This window comes from Lasioglossum baleicum, chromosome 12, assembly GCF_051020765.1.
Source record: "Lasioglossum baleicum chromosome 12, iyLasBale1, whole genome shotgun sequence".
Taxonomy (NCBI): domain Eukaryota; kingdom Metazoa; phylum Arthropoda; class Insecta; order Hymenoptera; family Halictidae; genus Lasioglossum; species Lasioglossum baleicum.
In genome coordinates this window covers 9,043,432-9,063,952 of record NC_134940.1, presented here as the reverse complement: position 1 = coordinate 9,063,952, position 20,521 = coordinate 9,043,432, and the positions used below count along the sequence as shown (strand labels likewise).

The window sequence follows — 20,521 nt, the reverse complement described above, 5'->3', positions numbered from 1 at the left end:
ACCAGACTGAAAATACATCAGTTTGAAGTCCAACTTCGCAAAAACTAGGGCGGACTTACCCCACTCCACCTTATACAGCTACCAAACAGTAGAAGGTTGAATGTTAAAGTGTTTAAACGATCGTAGACATTCAATCAGCAGTGTTTGAAGCGTACACTCGAGAAGTCTGAACAATTTCGGACAATTTCCACAATTTAGAAACAGACTGGACATTCTAGAATAATTCCGGTACATTGAAAATGAAGTTGCAATTTCCGGTAACGTATGAAATTACGCAGCAGTATAATCAGTTTGCGGCACTCGAAATGACGAAGAGCGTGCGCCAGGTGACGCGTCTAACAGGCCACACGAGAGTCCCGATTATGGTTCCATTTGCATGCTGATTATCCGGACCACGTTAGAGGAATCACCGAGTTCTACAAGGAGTCAAAAGCGATAAACGTCGAGAGAACCGGAAGCATCGTTGAGATTCCGTGGTTCCCGCGGCCACCAAAAGCAGAATTTCACGGGGAATTGACCAGGACCGTTGGCCAAATTGGTTAACGATTCACGGCTGCGAGTCCTAAATCGGCGAATTAGCATCGAGCCGAGAGTACAATAACAATAAGGAACCCAGGAGAGGGCTCCGAATGGTGAGATTAGACTCGGTGTGTAGCGTTTATCATGACGAAGTGTCGGTCCAAGTGCATCGTAACTGCCACTTGCATGCGCCGCTGTGGTCGATAACCCCTTAGCATGGCAACCTTCGCTGCATAGAAGTCGGCTGGAACTTACAATTGCCGACGTTTCGAATGCAACGATGCAACCGAACGCGATTCCGAATGATAGCGACACGTCGAAAATCTCGTCGAGGAAATGTCTAAATGCGTCGAGATTGGGGGTTCGACGATTTTTATTTGACAACCCTTCGATGACAGCGAGAATCCTGGAATGATTAGTGACGACAGGTGACTGATTTAGGTGACTGCAAAAGTTCTGGCGGTTTTCCGTTGGAGATATTCAGCGATGCATTCGTGGTGACTGCGCATCTTCACATTCAATTTCGCTGCGGATCTTTATGCAACAATCTCGTGCATTGATTGTTAGGTACAGACATTCATTTCTTCAACAATTTTAGTAAGACGTAAATAATGTACTAGGATTCTTAAAATCTTTTGAGATAACATTCATGATATTTTTACAGTGCAGGGAAACTTGTGACATGCAATTATTTGCAAGATACAAGAACATACCTTCATTGTGAAATGTTAAAAATATTTCTACTCGATTTTTGCTGGAACTTTAGGCAATGAAATCAATTTTTTAACTGGTCAGATTTTCATGTAAAGATACGCAGTTTCATGGTCTCTATTGTTCATGCTGCGGTTTGATGCTATCGTGTGTCTGAAGAATGAAAGCGAATGAACTATTTTGTTCACTGCAGTGTTTTTCTTTTTTAACATCATGTGATAAAAGAGCGTGGATATGAACACTATTAGCAGACTATTTTCGCCTATTTTGTTTCTACAATGTTTGCAAGGATTTAAATAACAAACCGCCTTTTTGCATTTTTAGGTCACGTGTAATAATAGGATTGATCAAAAAGTTTCCTTAATTTGTTTGTGTCGTTCAAATAAATCTGGTGGGTAAATGAATGCAGTAAAGAAATGAGTGAAAATTATGTTGGTTAGAAACTTTAATAAAAATGTAAGAAAACTTAGCGACCAATTAGATATTACACAAACCTAGAATCGTTTCAATGTCCATTATGACTCTTACAGCGTTCTCGTGTAACGGGTTCAAAAAATCGATTTTATCTTTTGAAAAGAACTTATAAAAATTTATCACACATGTCCAGTAAATAATCTAACAAATTCAGAAAAAAATATCTTTATATAGCATAAGGATGCAGCCACGCACCCCAAAAAATTTGATTCCGACAACTCCAATACTACCTTCGAAAAAGAAATTATAAAACCGCCTTAGGTACTTTTACATCGGTTACACGAGAATTCGCTGGAGAAAAGGCATGGTCGTTGCAGAAAGGAGAACTTTTGCGCTCACCTAACAAGCTACCACAGTTTCTATGCACTCTAGTCTATTCTAAGCGAGAGATTCGAGGTAGGCAAACGTCCCGTAGAAAGCGAGAAACAGAAAACTGTACGCGCCCGATGTGTTCTCGCCTCGGTCGATCGTCGGTACGTGCCCTGTTAACGAATCGTCTTAATAGCTCGGTGGGAGCACGTGGCCGGTCGCAAATCTCGCGGCAACATCCGGTATTAAACTTCGCGAGTCTGGCCTTACCATTATTCCGGTGGAAACGGCTATACCTCGACCGCAGTACGTGTTGGGTACGATGTCACCGAAACCGACGCTCAGAAACGTGATTGCGATGAGCCACATCGCATTAAGGAGATTCGCGTGCTCCTCGTCGTGGAACCTGCCGGCACACAACAGAAAACAGAGCTGAAATATGTATGTGTATATATTAGTGTATACGGTCTTAATAGCCGGTGGCGAATAATCATAGTTCCCCCCGGCGAAACGATTATGCGACCGTCGTCGGCGGAAACGGCGCAATCTTCGCCGCCATCTTTATTGCGAAAATTACCGGTGACGAGCCCGGCCTCGTGCAACATTCTAAGAGGTTTAACGGATTAGCCGACGTGCCACTGACGGCGACGCGACGACTACTTTCGTCTAATTAATCCCCGGAATAAAGTGTTCCCTGGGAAATTATTCGATCGTTACGTCCGACATTTAATTCTGTACACATTTCTTCATTACTCCATTTTATTCTTCTCTCGACGTTCTTTTTTTAACTAGGAGGTTCTCTAGAGTTGTAATAGATACATTATACCGGGGTACAAACTCGTATTTCTGATACGGGGTTTTTACAATTTCGATCACGGAACGATCTAATTAAAACGCTTTCGGTACTGATATACGAATGCTAGAACGGTTCCATCGGTCTTAATTACACGAGTTCAGTTACAATAATTCCATTACATTAAACTCTTGATTGCCCGGCTCGTTCGTTAGAATGCGCGTAACGACGTATCGTATTCTCGGCTGCGCCCACGAAATTCATTATCGGAAATCGAACGTGAAAATAACAAGCGGGGATTAATCGTTAAGCGGCGGATGTTCTAATGGGACGGATAGCATTACAACAGATTTCATTAAGGCGGGATCTCTTTCACGGCCCGTCGGAAGCCCGAGCCTACGGAAATTGAATTTGTCAATTAAAAGAACGGACAACTTCCGGACAAAGATCCTCGAGAAACTTCGTTACTACAATCAACTGTACACCGCTTTCTGTAAAAGCTCTACAATTTTTACAATTTTAATAACGCCTTTACGTCATTTACAATATATTGGGTTGGGGAATAAGTTCGTAGTGTTTTATGTTTTCTTTTATTCTGCAACGATTTTTTTGTTCTTTGGCGAAGTGTTGTACATCAATCGAAACAGCTCTTTCTGCTCTACAAAGCTGTGACAATCGTTGTTTTGAATAATTTAATTTGTTATTATTTTTCAGACTTAGACATGGAATATCCAGGAAGCAAAAATCAACATTTTCGACACCTGCTTTTCTTCGCTTTTCATCGAGGTCAAAAAGAATTAGCGGAAAAACTGAACTGCAATCATAAGACCATTCTCAACCATCTTCATTCGATGGGATTTGTCGAAAAATTGGAAGCTTGGGTGCCTCACGAGCTTACCGAAAACAACAAAGAAAATCGCCTTCAAATTGCTTCTCAACATGTGTCGAAAATGTTGATTTTTGCCTCCTGGATATTCCATTTCTAAGCCTGAAAAATAATAAAAAATTTAATTATTCAAAACAACGATTACCACAGTTTTGTAAAGCAGAAGGAGCTCTTTCGATTGATGAACAACAATTTGCCAAAGAACAAAAAAATCGTTGTAGAATAAAAGAAAACATAAAACGCTACGAACTTATTCCCCAACCCAATACTATAATCATGCTTCTACGATGTACGAGGTCAATTGTTGCCAAGAGGTGCGACCGAACAACAGACAGAATAATTTAAGTAAGTTGTAAGTTTCTCACGTCCGGTCGATCTCCGACTTGTTTTAATTACGCGCCGGCATTAAAGCGAGCAGTTGGATTGCACGGTCAGATAGCGCACTAAAAGCGGCGGCTCTCAAAATAATTGAAGCCGCGGAAACGGTAACGGGAGCCCGGAGTAGTAAACGATGAGATTTTTTCGAAAATGAGCAAGAAACGGGTTTCTCCCCGGTGGCGGTGAATAAATTGCAGGCTGGAAGCGGGTCGGCGGTCGTTAGGTTTTTAAAATGGCCGAGCAGCTCGCCGAACAGTTATAAAAGTTCGGCGGGGATGGATTGTTTTTGCCAGATCGCGTCCTCCATGTCGGACAAATTATATTTTCCGGCCATCGAGAGCACCGAGAGCGAAATTTATCGACGCTCACGTCGGTCCGTCCACGGTCCCTCCGAGTCGTTATCGCGAACTTAGTTACTGCAAACTCAACGAAACGTTGTTTCATCGGTTTCTTAACTCGTGGAATTTGTCAAACTTCGGGGTGCTCGTTGGTTACCCGAAAAAAGAAGTTCTGATACTCTACTTCGGATTGCTATCTTAAGCGACGGGAAATGACATCAGGGCTACGAAAAAAATTCTCTAGTCTCTACGTGGGAATAACAAAGCATCGTACATTGAAGACGAAAAATTTCGCCAGCGAGTTATCTTCCTGTTCGTTTGTTCAACGCGTCGGAGCCTTTTGTTGGCCTAAAGAGGCCGGTAATTTTATACGCGACGAGAAAAAAATACTGCTTTCATTTAAATAATTATTTTACCTCTGTTGGCTTTCGTTCGCTCGTTTCGCTACGTCTACACTAATTTTAATACTTACTCTAATTTTAATCCAAAGCTTCCCTGTTCTATTGTTCTTTTTTGTCATCATAAATTTAAAAGCATTCGGAAAGATAAAATTGTTAAAAATTTACTCAAGAAACGAATTTATCGTCTGAAGTAGGCGATAAAATGCCTCCATCAGTGCGGAATATACTTAAAGGAGGTACACAAGATGATAGGGACTGAATAAGGAAAAAATAAGTGAGTGGATGAAGAGGACATTCATCTTGGCCAGGAGTTTCTCATGAATTCGGGGGCAAGGTGGATCGTCTCCATCTGTTATTTCAGCGCGGAATTTACAGTGTCCTTCGAACTTTACTGCCACGTCGGAAGGGCTGCAGATAAAACGGAGACGGTTCCATCGTTTCGCACGAGTGCGAGCAAGAAAACGACGCCGCGCCGGGAAGCTTTTCGGGTCTGTGGATCTACGAATCTCCGGAGACCAGCCGTTTCCCCGGATGCTTCTTTTCGAGAGCATGTATCGGCTTTCCTATCCGGCGTGTCTAAAATTCTAATTCCGTGTGAGTCCGCGGAGAACGTCTGTGTGACGAGATTGCACAATATAAAAACCTGCAGAGAAACTCTCTGACGATCGTCGAGAATACACAGCCAAGAATTACGCGAACTACAAATCGAATTAATTGGTCACTGTCAAATTCTGTTCTATTTTTCTGGCCGTAAATTAGGCCACATTCCACTTGTCTGACCATACGCGCTGTCCTATTCTACTTGCCTGATCAAACTCTATTACATTCCACTTGTCTGATCATACACTCTCTTCTCTACTTGTCTGACCACATTGTTTGAAAATTTTGCATCTCAGTTTTCGAATTGATACTTCTGAACTTGTTCAACGACACTGTTCCGCCTTTGTTTTACTTACTTCACCGCAGACCTATTCTACTTGTTTAACCACAGTTCGTCTTTAGTTTACAAGCCTGTTCATAAACTGTCCGTAATTCCACTTGTTTGTACTTTAATCGTTTTTGTTCTGCTTGTCGGCCCATAGGTTGACCTTATTCTACTTGCACAACTATACGTACTCCCTATTCCACTTGCCAGGCCACAGGCAGTCCTCATTCCACTTGTCTGGCCATTGAACATTCCTCTTTCGCTCGTGTGATCATGAATCTCCCCCATTTCTCTTGTTTGGTCATTATTTGTCTGGCCATATGTTATCCCTATTCCACTTACTTGATCGTAGATCGTGCCTATTCTACTTTGCTGACTGGAGAGGCCACGGGTAACGGGAGTGTCAGGATTAAAAATCTTAAACCAATTTTATGGCAACAAATTCTAAAATTCAAAGTTCAACAAATAAAAAGAACGAATTTATAATTGACAATCTAGAAACAAAAGCTACATATATCTGTCGACATTTTTACAAGAATGCGAAGATAACGCCTACGCTGGTTTTGTTATCGCAACATTTCTAGGAAACTGGAAATCTCTGCGGGGAAAGTATCTCCGCTGAATTTTAAGTCTGAGATACTAAGGTAGAGGAGCAGCGAATTCAGTGCCAATTCATCGTCATTTAGGGCCGTTACCGTGGAATCTCTTGGGATGTACTGACAATGAGAGAGCAGAGAAATCTATTTCCAGCAACGATTTTCATCTCCAGAATACTAGAATTTCTTCTTGTTTCTGCTTAGTCATAATTCTCTGCTTATTGCTGCGATTATTAAATAAACACTTATAAAACAATAGAATGTATTTCGTTTGTTCGTTCCCAGCATAGCACTGATTTATCGCGACTTTAACGTAAAGATACCCCGAAAAAACGGATTTCTTTAGGGCCGGTTCCAAGACTAAAAAGAGCGATAAAAAAGAAAGAAAGAAAAGCAAAGAAGGGTATCTATGCTCGTGAGATCCCAGCGAGAAGAATCTCCCATCGGCCTGCAAGATTGATCGGCCATGCGCCCTCTGCCGTTTCCCTAAATCGGCCGTGCTATTTGCGGGAGAATTTAATTATACGCGGGGGCCAGCAATCTCGACCCATTGGCTCTCTCCTCCACCCCTGCACTAAATCCTCTATTGCCGCTTCAACGGCGCAGCCTCCTCCTGTCCGATATTCACCGGCGTGATTTATACCTTTGTTCCGGCGAAGATTTGCCTCCCGAGGCTGTTAACACCGTCGATATTCGGAGCCCAGTTCCACCGTCCGATTTTCTTGAAAACTACACCCCCGTCTTACCCCCTCATTCACAACCAGCAAACACAATACCGAACAGAATTTAAAGATAAGTGTCTCTTACTGTAATATTTATAAAAGTGGCAAAATTGAAGAAAAACCACAATTTTAAGAACAAATGCCATTTCTTCCAGATTTCTGAGGAACAAAACTATTATTTCTTGGTTGCTTACTTTTGTTTTGTATTAGAATATAAAAATGCATAAACGGTTTCGTCAATGTTTGTTTCAGTACTATGAAAAACGGTAAAAAAAATGTTATAAAAAAAAATTAAACCGACTTCGAAAAAACGCACTAAAAAGTATAAAATAATTTCCATTTAATTTATGTGAATACACACGAACTTAAATACAATATAATCTTTTCGGAGGCGGCGCAAAATTGAAAATTTTCGACACTGGAAATGACGAAATACCTTAAATTCTTCTACATGCTTTCACATATTAATGTATCTTCTCTTCCCACCTACTGATTTCCAAGCCTATCATATTCCAATGAAATCATAATCAGCAACATCTGTCATTTGGAAAATTTTTAATTTTTGCGCCGCCTCCGAAAAGACTGTATTGTATTTAAGTTCGTGTGTATTCACATAAATTAAATGGAGATTATTTTATACTTTTTAGTGCGTTTTTTAGAAGTCGGTTTAATTTTTTTTTTATAAAATTTTTTTTATTTCACACTTTTTATCTAAGCCGTCACATTCCAAATCGTAATTTATAAATATCTGAAAGCCGCAATCGATAACGGTAACGACGTCGCGTCGTTACTGTTCCTAATATCTAACATTCAGCGGAGTTCACAACGGCATCACCACCCTACATTTTCGCAAATAAAATCGTAATTAATACAAAAATGTAAAATTTTTTTTGCACGTGGGACCATCCCGGGAACATACTCTACAAGATGCAAAAGGTTTCGTTCCGATTGGTCCATCCATCTCGGCGTAATCGGTGAACATACATAGAAAAAAAAGCGAAAAAAAAGGCACATACAGATCGAATTGAGTAACCTCCTCCTCTTTCGAAGTCGGTTAAAAATATGGTTGAGTTTATACATATTATTCACAGCACTGTATTATGATCCCAATTGATCGCAAGAATTAATTTTTTAAAATTTAATTTAACTTGTGACATAAAACTTGTCTAAATTTACAAATAAAAAAATTTTAAATAAAAATCTGGCACTTACTAGGTAAAGAAGAAGAAGATGAGGGAAGTTGGTTCTTACCTCTCGCACTGTCGCAAGGTCCAAGAGGCGATGATCCACAACGAGACCATGAAGACTACCAAGACGGTGCCCGGGCAGATGGTCATCAGGGTTTTCAGGACGAACCTAGTGTTGAAGTTAATACGATTCAAGGCCCCTATGCTGCGCGACGAGGCGTCGGTGAACAGCTTCGAGTGCAGCAGCATAACGCGAAAGATGAGGTAGAGTCTGAAGAACATCGGCAGCGAGAGGGTGACGTCGTACGGTACCCATTTCGAGCCGAAGTCACCGTTCTTGTTCACCAGCTTGGTCGTCCACAGGAAATAGTATTCCCCGGGGATCGGGTGGATCGCGCAGATCACCAACTCGAGAGTGATCTGCGCGATCCTCTGCCAGGTCATCGCGATCCGCCAATCGTCCGCGCAGTTATCGATCATGAACAACTATCAACAGAAAGATACACGATTCATACAGATTTGTACAAATCATTCGAAATATTCTCGTTCGAATATTTTATTATTTTTCTTACGTTTATCAAGAAACTGTGTACACCAAGTATGATTTATTTCGTTGGTGTACATATTACCGTTCTTCAACGTCCCCGTTTCAATTTGATCAACCTCATTTGCCGGCTGTCTGTCGCGAAAGAAAAAGATTGGCTGTGCCGGCAAGAATGCGATCCGACAGCTTTGAATGGGATTATCATAATACGCCCGGCTCCAACGAAAATGCGTGTCGGGCTACGATAAGTTTCATTATTTATACTCTGTCGCAACGGCCGTCGTTTCTCAAGCTCTCGCTCCTCTCCACCTATCGATATTGCATCGTCCCTTTCTGTAGCCACCGCGACAGTATCGGCAACATCCGCTCTACGGATGAAGTAAACAATTTCGTTTTTCACGGAGAAGAGAAGAAGAAGAATCGGTTTCACGGTTGCCTGCTTTATCGACACAGAAACTTTTCCAAGATAATTGTATCTCGGGCTCTCTGTGTACGTAACAAACTTTACTACAAACTTGTCTACGGCTCCGGGACGTGCTTCAACAAATCATCCTCGGTAGCAGATAAAACACACGTGTCTTCGTGGGTCGACTTTGATTCGATATCGAGAGAGTTCGCTCCGGCAGAGCGATATGTCAACTTGTAATTACATTAAGTCTCAGACGGCGACTTTAAAGATGTTGTTTGGAGAAGAATGGATTTATTGGGACCGTTAGTTGCAGAACATATCTCATCCTTGCGACAAAAGTGACACAAGTCAAGAAACCTGCTGTTTGAGTTATTACTATTAATGAATTCTGTGAACATTAGTTTCTGAAAAACGTAGTTTTTGGACTTGTTCACAAAGTATGCTCTAGAAAGAGAATATCTACATAATAGTTAAATAATAAATGTGCCACTCTTCTCGTGTCGAGAAGGTTGACGCATAAATATTTCAGTAAAAATTGGGCAAAAATAAGGGTACACAAAAATCCAAATAAATTTCTTAATAAAGAGGCAAAATCGGGCAGTCTCGTGGTTCGCTCTAGTTTCCAGAATCAGCAGTTCCCGGCGAATAAATCTTCGCTTCATTTGCAAGGTAATAGAATTTTCGTAGAGCCTCGGTAAAATCAAAGAGAATTGCATTATAAAGAGCGGACGGTAGACAGTGAATCGTGGCCGCCGGCCAAATAGTCTCTAAAACGTTCACCCTCGACCGGAACACCGATAGCGAAACGCGTTGACAAAGAGAAAAGAGAGCTCGCCACCTAAATCCACCGCTGGTAGTATGTAGCATGAGGTAGCCAGGCACCGGGCTCGCGGAACGATACATCGTAAAACTCCGCGTAGTATCGTTTGCGGTGCATCGACTCGTGCGTTTTACGAGGGATAATTCGTTCGGAGGACAACAGAGGATCGTTGAAGAGCGCCGAGATAGCCGGCTGCACCGTATCGATAAAACGAATTACAACGGGGAATCGCGGAGGAGTTACAACGGCTGTCCGACGGGAGTTCAGTTCGTATTTCATCGGTTTTTTTCGTTGGAGATACCACCCGCGCAGTGTCGGAGCCTACCATGAGTTTTATAGCGGCTACAGTGTCTGCAGAAAGTGTCCTGATTCGTGGCAGACTTGGGTACATTTTATTTAGGATATAGTAAAAATTTCTGTCTCAAGGGATGAACTTGTTCACTTGATTTATCACTAGACTGCGGATCTTTATGCAAAATAAAAAATGTTCGCACTGATGTCACAGGAGCCAGATCAAAATTGTACTCCTCTTTCAATTATCCTGTCAAGCTGAAACTAATGCATTGATGTCCTTAAATATTTTTAGCACTGCTTTAAACTGTACTGGCCTATACATAAAAATCCGCAGTCTATTTATCACATTTTATATTTATATATTTATATATCACATTTAGTTTAGAAAGACATCAGTAACTTTCGAAAAAATAATTCTGCCCACCTCAAACTTCTTCTATAAATACTTCAAACCATCGTTTTACCTCAATAGTACATTCAAAAATATTTGCCAACCCATATCGTTGAATAAAATTGTGGAAAACATGCTAATCAGGGGTTCGAGAGCCTTCCGGCTAAAATCACAGGAGCAGGTGTTGGAAACAAGGAGCAGGTGTTATTGGATCACTCTAAACAGACGTCTCGGAGGCTGGATCCTCGACAATTCGGTTAGGAAGTATCTGGGAACGTTCTCCGACGTCGGTATCCGTGTTTAACCAGCGAAAAGTGTCCGGATCCCTCGTTAACGGGTTTCAGGTGGTGGTCCCGCAGCAGCGAGACCGAGGCGAGAGAGTAGTTCGCAATACCGACGCTTGGATTCGAGCCTAATGGCCCGTTGACCTTTCGGCACCTGTTGATTGTCGTTTATCAACGATTTGCATGCGCAGATTCGCTGGGATCACCTGGTCTGCGCGAAACGAAAGGGTTGCGTCCTCGAGGGTGCAACGAGCTCTCTGCTCGCTCTGTTGTTGATCGACGTTGCAAATACCCCGGGACCCGTGATGCATCTCTCTCGCCCGTTGTCCCAACAGCCGTGGCAGATTTATTGATTTTCGATTCGGAGGAACACGTTTCTATCTCGACGCGACGGTGCACCTCTGCTCGTTATTAGCAAATTGAACCGAGCCGGACGAGCCCTCCAAGAAACTTGTCAGCGTTTCTGCTTTGAGACCACGGACCTTGTCGAGATACACCTGGCCTTGGGACACTCGGTACAAATGCGAGCTCCTAATTGGTTCTTGTAGGTTGATTCCGAAAGGGACATTCGCTTTGCTTTGCTTGATACACTTTGGGTTTGAGTAGTTCGTGTTTCCGGTTTAAGGATGTTCTGGAGGTACAATGGGAGACAAAAGTACAAGAAATTCGTAATCCATCAATACATGGCAATGAAAGCCATTCATGCGTATATTTTGCATTAAACTTTCGCGAATACTGTATCCTCTGTAGCTATATTCAGTGGTCTACACTTGTCACGTTTCCATGCTAGTGAGAGACAACACGATAAATTTGACGTTTTGTAACAGTTTATAATTTTTTTGCTCTGTAACTGTCTAGTGAATCCTAATAAATTTTGAACATAATTAATTACATAATTTTTACTACATATTAAAAAAAACTGGAGTTTCTAGTTGCGTTTTTTCAAGGTTTAAATAGAGTTTCAAGTGGAATTTTATGAATTCTCCATAAGAAGACGTATTAAAGTCTGCAAACTTTAAGTTTATATAATTCTTAAACGGTGCAGTGAATCGGACCCAAACTTTGGTAATTGCATTAATTTAGTAAGAATTACAATTTTGCAACAATTTTGTTGCGTTTTTATGTACCTCCAGAACATCCATAACTGATGCAGCGGGTTGCAGACATTTTTGTTTTTCCGGGCGTGTTGAGGAACACAGTTTTTAACTTATTTAAAGGTTCTCACTTCTACAGGCAAGCAGATCGAAAAGGATAACCCCTCAAAAGATCCGCTTGAGACACTCTACAATCTCGACAATCTCGACTAAAATCATGCGTGCAAAATCAAGCGATTCTTTGCCTGACGATTATGCGAGTAATTGAAGCTTGAATTTCACTGGAATCACTTGGTACTGCGCTCGTATTGATTATTGAGAAATGCTCTGGAACACTGAGGACGTTTTTACTTCCAGAGTGCTTCCAGCGCATAATTAGGATAATTGCGAGCCTCGATATTTTTCCTTGACACGGAGCGATGCAAAGGAGGGTCTCTTATCGAATCATACTTACGTCTGATTTTATCGTGTTGCAATCGACATCCTCTATTCTGTACAATCTACTTTGCACCATCTAAACATAGACGTCTATCATAGTCCTTGACATCTACCTATAATCTCAAAGGTGGCCGCATAATCGATCGGTTTTGGGGTTAATTTAATTTCGATTCTGATTGCACGGTGCCTCGGTTTTCCCGAGATCCGATAAAACCCGGATAGGAGAGAAGTGTACCAAGATATTCTCTATTTACCATTTCGGAAATTCGAACTGTATGAAAATCCATCAACGCATGATCGACTGAGATTAATTCGAACACCATTTGCCAAGAAAGAGATTTCTTCGTGGGAACATTTTTTTTCTACTCTTTTGCTCACCTACGAGAAATGTAACCTTGACGTCTAATCACTTGCAGGATCATAGAACTCATTGGTTCAAGCGATATCGATCTCTCAGTCCTTTCGAGGGTTTAGAGAGCTTGGTTTAGGTTGGGGATGATCGCGTGGTGTTCGGGATCCGAAAAAGCTCCTTTCGGTCAAGTTATTATACTGTCACCGATGGATGTCCCTCGGTGACAGACGCCGTGACACTGTCACGTCAATGTCACCTCGTATTCCGAGGGAAAATGTCGGGAAACAGGGGCCGATATCGCGGAATGCCGGAATGAAACCGAGCGAGTGTGAGGCTACGCGTATCGTTTTTCCAATACGCTGAACGTCGAGATCGTTACGTCCACGACAACGGGTGCCCGGGGAGTTTCGTTAACGCCGATATCACTTTGCTTTCATGCTCTCTTCACGAATGACGATAACATCCCCTTTGTTGCGACGGTTAAACGGCTCCTCGTGAAATATCGTCCGTCTGATGGCGCGGCGAGCCATCTTCAACGCCACCATCTTGTCGCGCTTCCGCCATTAGGGATCACCACGCAATCACTGCTTTATTAACTACTAGTTAGTCTGTCTAGGTAATTAATGTTCAAGTAGTGGATGGAATTATCTATGTTTATAAACGAACCATACATTTAATAAAACATATTATCTGTAACACCAATGGTGTTCAATTAACGACTGGCAAATTTTTCTCTCTAAAATGCACTTGTATTATTTCAGACTCGTAAACATTTTTGCGAGAAGAAATAATTGTTGTTTAACTTATGTTCGTTAGAATCGTCTTGGACAGTTTTAGTAAATCTTCGAAATTGTTCGGGTTCTCTAAGAAGAAGGTCAGGGACACATTAAAACCTGAAGCGTCTCAGACAAAATGCAAACGGTGCGAGGCAATCGTCTCTAACCGTACGCGAAATAGTGAAACGAGGAAAAGCCGCTAAAGTAAATTGCCGGCGAGTTTACATGAACCGAGCCAGGGTAGCCAATTAATGTCCAAAGCGAGGGAAGTCAAGGTTAGCCTTTCGCCGGCGATTTCTTTGATGCTGTTTGCTCGCAAACCAGATTGAGTGGACGTACACTCGAGAGACTGGGGAATTTGATGCCTCGGGAATAATCCTGGAGGACTGAATTTTCGCGGACCCGACTTCTGTCCGGTTTTCTCGCCAACTATCCCGTGAACGTACACCGTTTTTAGGTGGCTCGACTCGTTTGTATGACCACCAGAAGCAAATCGGCTTTCCGTGCACCGTCTTTCGACGAGGATTACTCTCGTAGATCTGAACGCCCACGGAGCATTACGCTTAATTAAGCGGAGAACGTTTAACCATGATGCTGCGAAGGTTCCCCTGGCGAGGCGATACTCTGCGGTCACCGATGCTGCAAGGACTCTCGGCACACTTGGTCCACGAAATTCCAGAAACGTCCTCGCACTATAATATTCCCTTTTTCATTTTGTCATTGTCTCGAACGGATCGATCGTGATACAGCGTTGTGTACAAAATAAAAGGCGAGCTTCATCAAAGTTTTAGTTTTAATTAGTGTTCTGAACCGAATCGGTAATACTAGTCGAGTCTCGCGAGTTTCGAAATTAGACGCCCTGTTAGTTAGTTTGCACCTGGCAAGACTCACGGTCGAAGTGAGACGATTTTCCGGCAGCCAGTCAATTTCGTCGCTAATTTCGGCGGGTCTGTAAATATTAACGGGGCAACAAGCAACCGGAAACGCTGCGATTGTGTATTGTTTTCGCGCCGGGCGAGACTGCGAGTCAAAATCACGTTCCCGACGCGGACAATTTCGTTTCGACGCTGTCGGCGATCAAGGACCGCAAATGAAAACGTTACCGCGCGAAATCGAAGCGCGGAGAATTTCGAAAGCAGCTGCGCGCGACAAGTAATCCTGTTACGAAGTTTACCTGTGTAACTCCTGCTAACTGTTGCAACACATTTTTCCGCGCACGGTTGATACTCGGAAGCGACGCAGAATATTCTTCTGTTTCACAGGGTTGCATGCTATGAATTTAACGCTAAACCTACCACTGCCAGTCAAATGACCGGTTTTATATTTTTCATGTTAGAATGATTGAAATGATGAAGCTGCTCACATGGAAATTGATTCGATAAACTTCTTTATCCAAGCACATATTGCAATAAAAATTGCACGAAATCTAAATAAATAGAGCCTTGTCATTTTTGCAAGGTAGAACATTTTAATCGCTTTTAGTGTTCGGTAGGTTTAGTGTTAAATGGTCATTTCGGTAAGTGATGTCAGAATATATGTATTGTGGGAGTCAACTATATACGGCGTCCGTTAAGTAGAGTAATAGCGTTCTTTGCGGGCCAGTTTAACGAGGCGCTATATTAGGTATTTTCGTTCAATAGAAAGCCATAAATTAGCGAGACTCTAGGGAACCGGGTCAATGCGAGTCTCGCCTAGCTGAACCCGCCTTGACCGTGCAGTAGATTCTCGAACCAGAAGACTTTGTAACGTCACATTTGCTTGAATAATTCACGAGCATCGCTCTGTTGTAGAATGCTCATGACTACAAAATAAGGACTCCGGCAGATTCAATAAATACGTATAATCGAAGCTGCGATGGTATTTCATTCTTGTGAAAATTATGTACTCCTACGTTGGACACCTCTGCATCAATTACAAGAAACAGGAGGAAAACAGAAACTTCTTCCTATATTTAATAATCCCATTAGTAACTGAAACATACTTTTCAAGTATGAAAATGTTGTCACAAATGCTTACGATCCATATAATCCAAAAATCAAGTTACATTTCTTTCTCTTTCGCTAAACGAGAGAGAAGATGGGACCTATTTATTTTATTATAAAAGAATTTATTGATTTAGTTCCCTTCCGTGTCCGCGACGTCTCGAATTGAAATTCGGAAAAATATTTGGAGGTTCTAGGGGAGTCGGCATCAAATGGGACACTCAACTGTGGCAACAATATTTGAGTAGTCAGTCACTTAAGGGGAGGGGAACGCTCCCCAATGTCGTCCCTGGTGGCGTCCGGATAACGGAACGCTGCCATTATTTAGTTTCACGCTTTTTTCAAACAGAATATCAAAAATATTTCATCCCCCTGCAAACTCAAACAACTCACTTATCTCGATGTAAACAGAAGCGATTCTCTCGCGGCGCGCATTATCACAGTGTCTCCAAAAGTTTGGTGATCCTATGCAAACTTCCTTGACTGCTGTAACCCGAAGCTGGGGATGCACTTACACACGCAAACTCTGTTCTACATGTAATCTTCTATCTCAAACAAATCAGGACCTAAACCTTTTGTTACCTAAATTCAAAGAATGACTGGATTTTAACATTGAATATTACAACCAAGAAATTTACAGGAGATAATCCTTCCAGGAGCAAGCTACTTGATCGACGGGTCTCCACCGACCCGGGCTTCCTCTGGATCCCCGACAGGCTCGTTCGCGATAACGATAACGCCGTCTCACAGTGGTCCAAACGGCCGATTTAGGAGTGCAAAAGTCAAAAAACCAAACATGAAGTAGGCATTTAATACTGTTTCTTACATCAACACACATGTCTGTAGAAGCTGAAATCAACAATTTTACTTCTCAAATCAATTATTGTTAAGTGTGGCATAGGTTGAAAGTAGCAGTATGAAAAGTACATCGATATAAAGGACATCCTTTTCACCTATTATTTTTTTGTTTGGAACATTAATATTGATTTCTAATTATAACAGCCGTGTTCAGAAGCATTAGGAAGATATGAAAAAAAATATAAAACAATTTTTCGGAAATGTTTAAATAATGTTCCTCAAGGAAGTATTAAGAAATTTATTTTTTAAGTTTGTTGTAGGAAATACTAATGATATTCGCCCGTATTCGCGTTAATTTTTGCATGAATATTAGGAATGGAATATGTAGTTTGTGGTTTCATCAAATTTATTTACAGAAAATTGCAGATTAGCAAGTTATTTTATTTTTTCTGGTACAGTTCGATGACGAGTACGCGTGGAACGAAGAGGTTTTAAGAAATTCATTTCTTAAATTAGTAGGAAATACTAACGATGCTCGCCCGTATTCGCGTTAATTTTTGCATAAATATTAGGAATGAAATATGTAGTTTATGGTTTCATCAAATTTATTTGTAGAAAAATGCAGATTAGCAAATTATTTTATTTTTTCTGGTACAGTTCGATGACGAGTACGCGTGAGACTTACATATATAATAGACGTATTATTATAATAAATAATATATAATAGACGATTAATAGACGTATTAGGCAATAATGTGCAATGAATGCACATTATTATTATTATTATTGTTGTTGACGTAAATTTCATTTCTGAAAATTATACTTTTGTAAAAAACGAAGAATTGTGTACAAGTATCTCTTTTCTATCACTATACATTAAAACTGGCATTATAAATTGAAATATGTTACTTCTCTGCTATATTTTAAGAAAAAAAAATATTTCAATAAACTTACGGAACTCTATTAGCCTTCTTTATACTTACCTAATGTGTATAGAATACATGTAACACAGAATTATCGATTATTAGAAGCGTTTATACTTTTGCACTCCTAAATCGGCCGTTTGGACCACTGTGCGTCTGTTCGCAGCTTATCGCTGATGTCTGCCCGTTCTTGTCTACGATCGACTGCCGCCATTTCCTCGAATTCGGATCTGGGTTATTGGTATCGACAACAGTTAACAGGGCTGTTAACACCGGCGGAACCGTGTACAACTTTCGTGACACCAGTGCCGTTTGCAAACGCGACACGATAACGCAACCAGAAACACGATTATTCAATCGCGGGACCGGAACAAATAAGCGCGACGCGTGCTGCGGACAAGTTACTCTATCAGGAAGAGAGATACGAAGATACGGGAAATGTTCGAACTGATAACAGGTGTCCGAGACCCCGTGAAAAATGTTTGACTGTGATAACTGCCTGCCACCCATCCAGAAAAAGCGTCGCTTGCTTTTTTTTTCAAATCCGATGAGATATTGAGCGGCCCGGTGACGCTGACGAGACCGAAGATCGTCGATGGATCTCTTTGCTGGGATCGCGTGGACGATTTATCGCCATATGGCACCCTGTTTTGCGATTACGCAAAGTAAATGTTAGGTGAAGATTGCATCTTGTGACGGATGTTGCAGGATAAAAAAATGCTGTATACTTCTGAAATATGCGTCAATGTATCTGTATAGTTTGAATTTAATATCTTTAATATCAAATGATTGCATACGTTCGTGCCTGATTTGAAAATAAAATTCAATGGTTAAATTTTAAAGAATACAACTTTATTAATCAATTATACATATATAGTCACCATTCTTTTCTAATTGTATAGAAAATTTAACCATTTTTTTAATTTTAATTTAACCAATCTGTAACCAATCTTTAAAGTTTAACCATTGAATTTTATTCTCAAATCGGACACGAACTTATGCAATCGTCTGATATTTCACTTCAAAAAAATTTTTTTTGAAAAAATGAAGATGATGATCCCTACTGTGTGAACCTCCAAGGGATACAGAAATATTTTTTCCTGTCCCCGTTTTTCTAAAACGGCGCGTAACGAGTTCCGCGAGCAAACGACGGAATTAGCCAGGATGTTCTCGTTCAGTGATTTCTGAAGCAGATTACCGGGCCGTTACTCGATGTTCCGTCGTAAAACGTCACCCCCGTGTTCTTTCTCCTCGTTCCAACGCTCCGTTATCGGTCTTACCTCATAAACGGTGTAATCGCGTATCTCTCGTGTAAACGATCGGTTTCGAAGAGTTGACCGGGGCTGTTCAGCGTGAAATCATCGGCACAGAATCCCCGGAATCGTCGTGCTGTCGTCGTCGGCCAACATGAATATTCCGTCGGCGCTCGGTCTCGTGTCCGACGTTCTTATCGCGCTAAGTTTCTTGTAATCCCCGGGCAAATTGAATGAAAGCGGCGCTAAACCGGTAATACAAGCTCTACCACGGCCCCCGTGGTTTATCTCGGATCCAATGCTCAGGCCCGACATTTGGCTTTGTTCGCCCACTTATCGCGGCTTTTGCACGGGACTTAATAGTCCGACTACTAACTGGAGATCGTCATGCACTATACCGTGATGGATTTATTAACCCTCCGGGCCGAGCTGTTCTAACGAGTCCAGCGTGGACGTTTAACTTTCTGCAATCAGCACAGACTTTCTCCTGTTCTGTCCTATAGGGTGTTCCAAAATGTACTTCCTCGGCAGGGCTGATTCTCGAGGTCATTTCGAGTAAGTTTTTCCTCTGCAAAAATGTTTTCCGAGGCTTTGTTGAGGAGCTATTAACGAAAAACGCAGACCAATCAGCAAACCACTGGTCGAGAATCTGTTCTTGTCTATTGTCCATTTATTTCTGTATTTTCAATGCAGTTGGTTTCGTATGAATGAAACTATGAGATAAATTCTAAAAGTTGACGTTTCTCTCATGAAAATGGATATGGTCTATAAAAAGCCAACGTCGACCGTGAAAACTTCGAAGAAATAGCCGCTGATAGAAAACTGTACTATAATCACCTGAAAGGCATCTTTCAACCATAAATAACACGAAAACAAACAGGATACAAATTTCGATCGGTTCACTAATAATAATCAAAGACGATGACGTTCATCCTGCACATTTTGCTACCTTGTTGCAATTATCTTCTGAAGAACATTCTAGTCAAAGCATCCTTCCATTTGGATTCTATTTCATTAAAAAACGTAATTGCAATTATACTTTTTGAAGCACCTCCGTCATCATTAAAAAAATTCACAATTTCAAAGACAAATTCCGGTGGGTGAAAAATTGGGACAAAATGCTATATTCGTTACTAATGGTCGCATGGAAAGAATGATGTGAAAATGGAAGAATATTAAATTTCATTTTGCATGCTTTTCGGAAATCATTTCACATTTTATGTGCCTTTTGCTAATGTTTGTGACTAGAATTTATGTGCTTCTCGATAATGTCAATACCTTATATTTTATGTGCTTCTCGATAACGCGTATAAATTTGCATTTTATGTGCTTCTCGATAGTGTTTACAATTTTATATTTTATGTGGCCCATAACTTCACATTTCGTATGCTTTTTAAAAACGATGTGTCTTTACACGTCCCATATATTTCTCTGCTCTTCCACATCTTCATGCTCGTAGATAAAGTCATTTTATATTTCAATGCTTTATAAAAATGTCTAGAATACTTTTCAAAAATGCCCGTAAGGACGTAAAAATTTGAGAATTATTCATCACAAAGCCATCCAGTAGAGACGTAACAACGCTCAAGAGTCGAAAGCTAATTTTCCGGGGCACATAACAATTCATCCGAAAGAGTTGTTTGGACGGGAGCAAAAAAACATATTTCGTGTTCTTGTCGGACGTACTCATCCCACCGTCCCGTGAATTTCTCTACAACGTCACGTCCGCTACGGGGGTTGAATAAGACACGGGGTTAGCGCGCAATCACACAGAAGCGAACGAAAGCGTATTTTCCGGAAAGGGATTCGCAGGCTGCATTATTCCCAGCCCTTTTTGCAAATCCAACTGTGTTCGCTCGGCGAGGGGGCTGATGTACGTTTCTTCTTTGCCTGGATTTATGCGGCCTGTCCCGAAACGACTAGC

At 41.3% G+C, this 20,521-nt stretch overlaps 1 protein-coding gene across 14 annotated transcripts in view; it reads right to left on the bottom strand.

Moving 5' to 3' along the window:
• The window catches only part of Sk (small conductance calcium-activated potassium channel), a 268,275-nt gene that overhangs the window by 22,909 nt on the left and 224,845 nt on the right, over positions 1 to 20,521 (bottom strand). For 13 of the 14 annotated variants that reach the window (XM_076434699.1, XM_076434703.1, XM_076434698.1 and 10 more), the window contains 2 exons: positions 8,304 to 8,725; positions 2,284 to 2,419 (listed from right to left, as the gene is read on the bottom strand). In XM_076434699.1, the coding sequence (XP_076290814.1) occupies positions 2,284 to 2,419; positions 8,304 to 8,725 (558 nt within the window). The remainder of the gene's footprint in view (positions 1 to 2,283; positions 2,420 to 8,303; positions 8,726 to 20,521) is intronic. The other variant, XM_076434700.1, reaches the window with a different exon arrangement.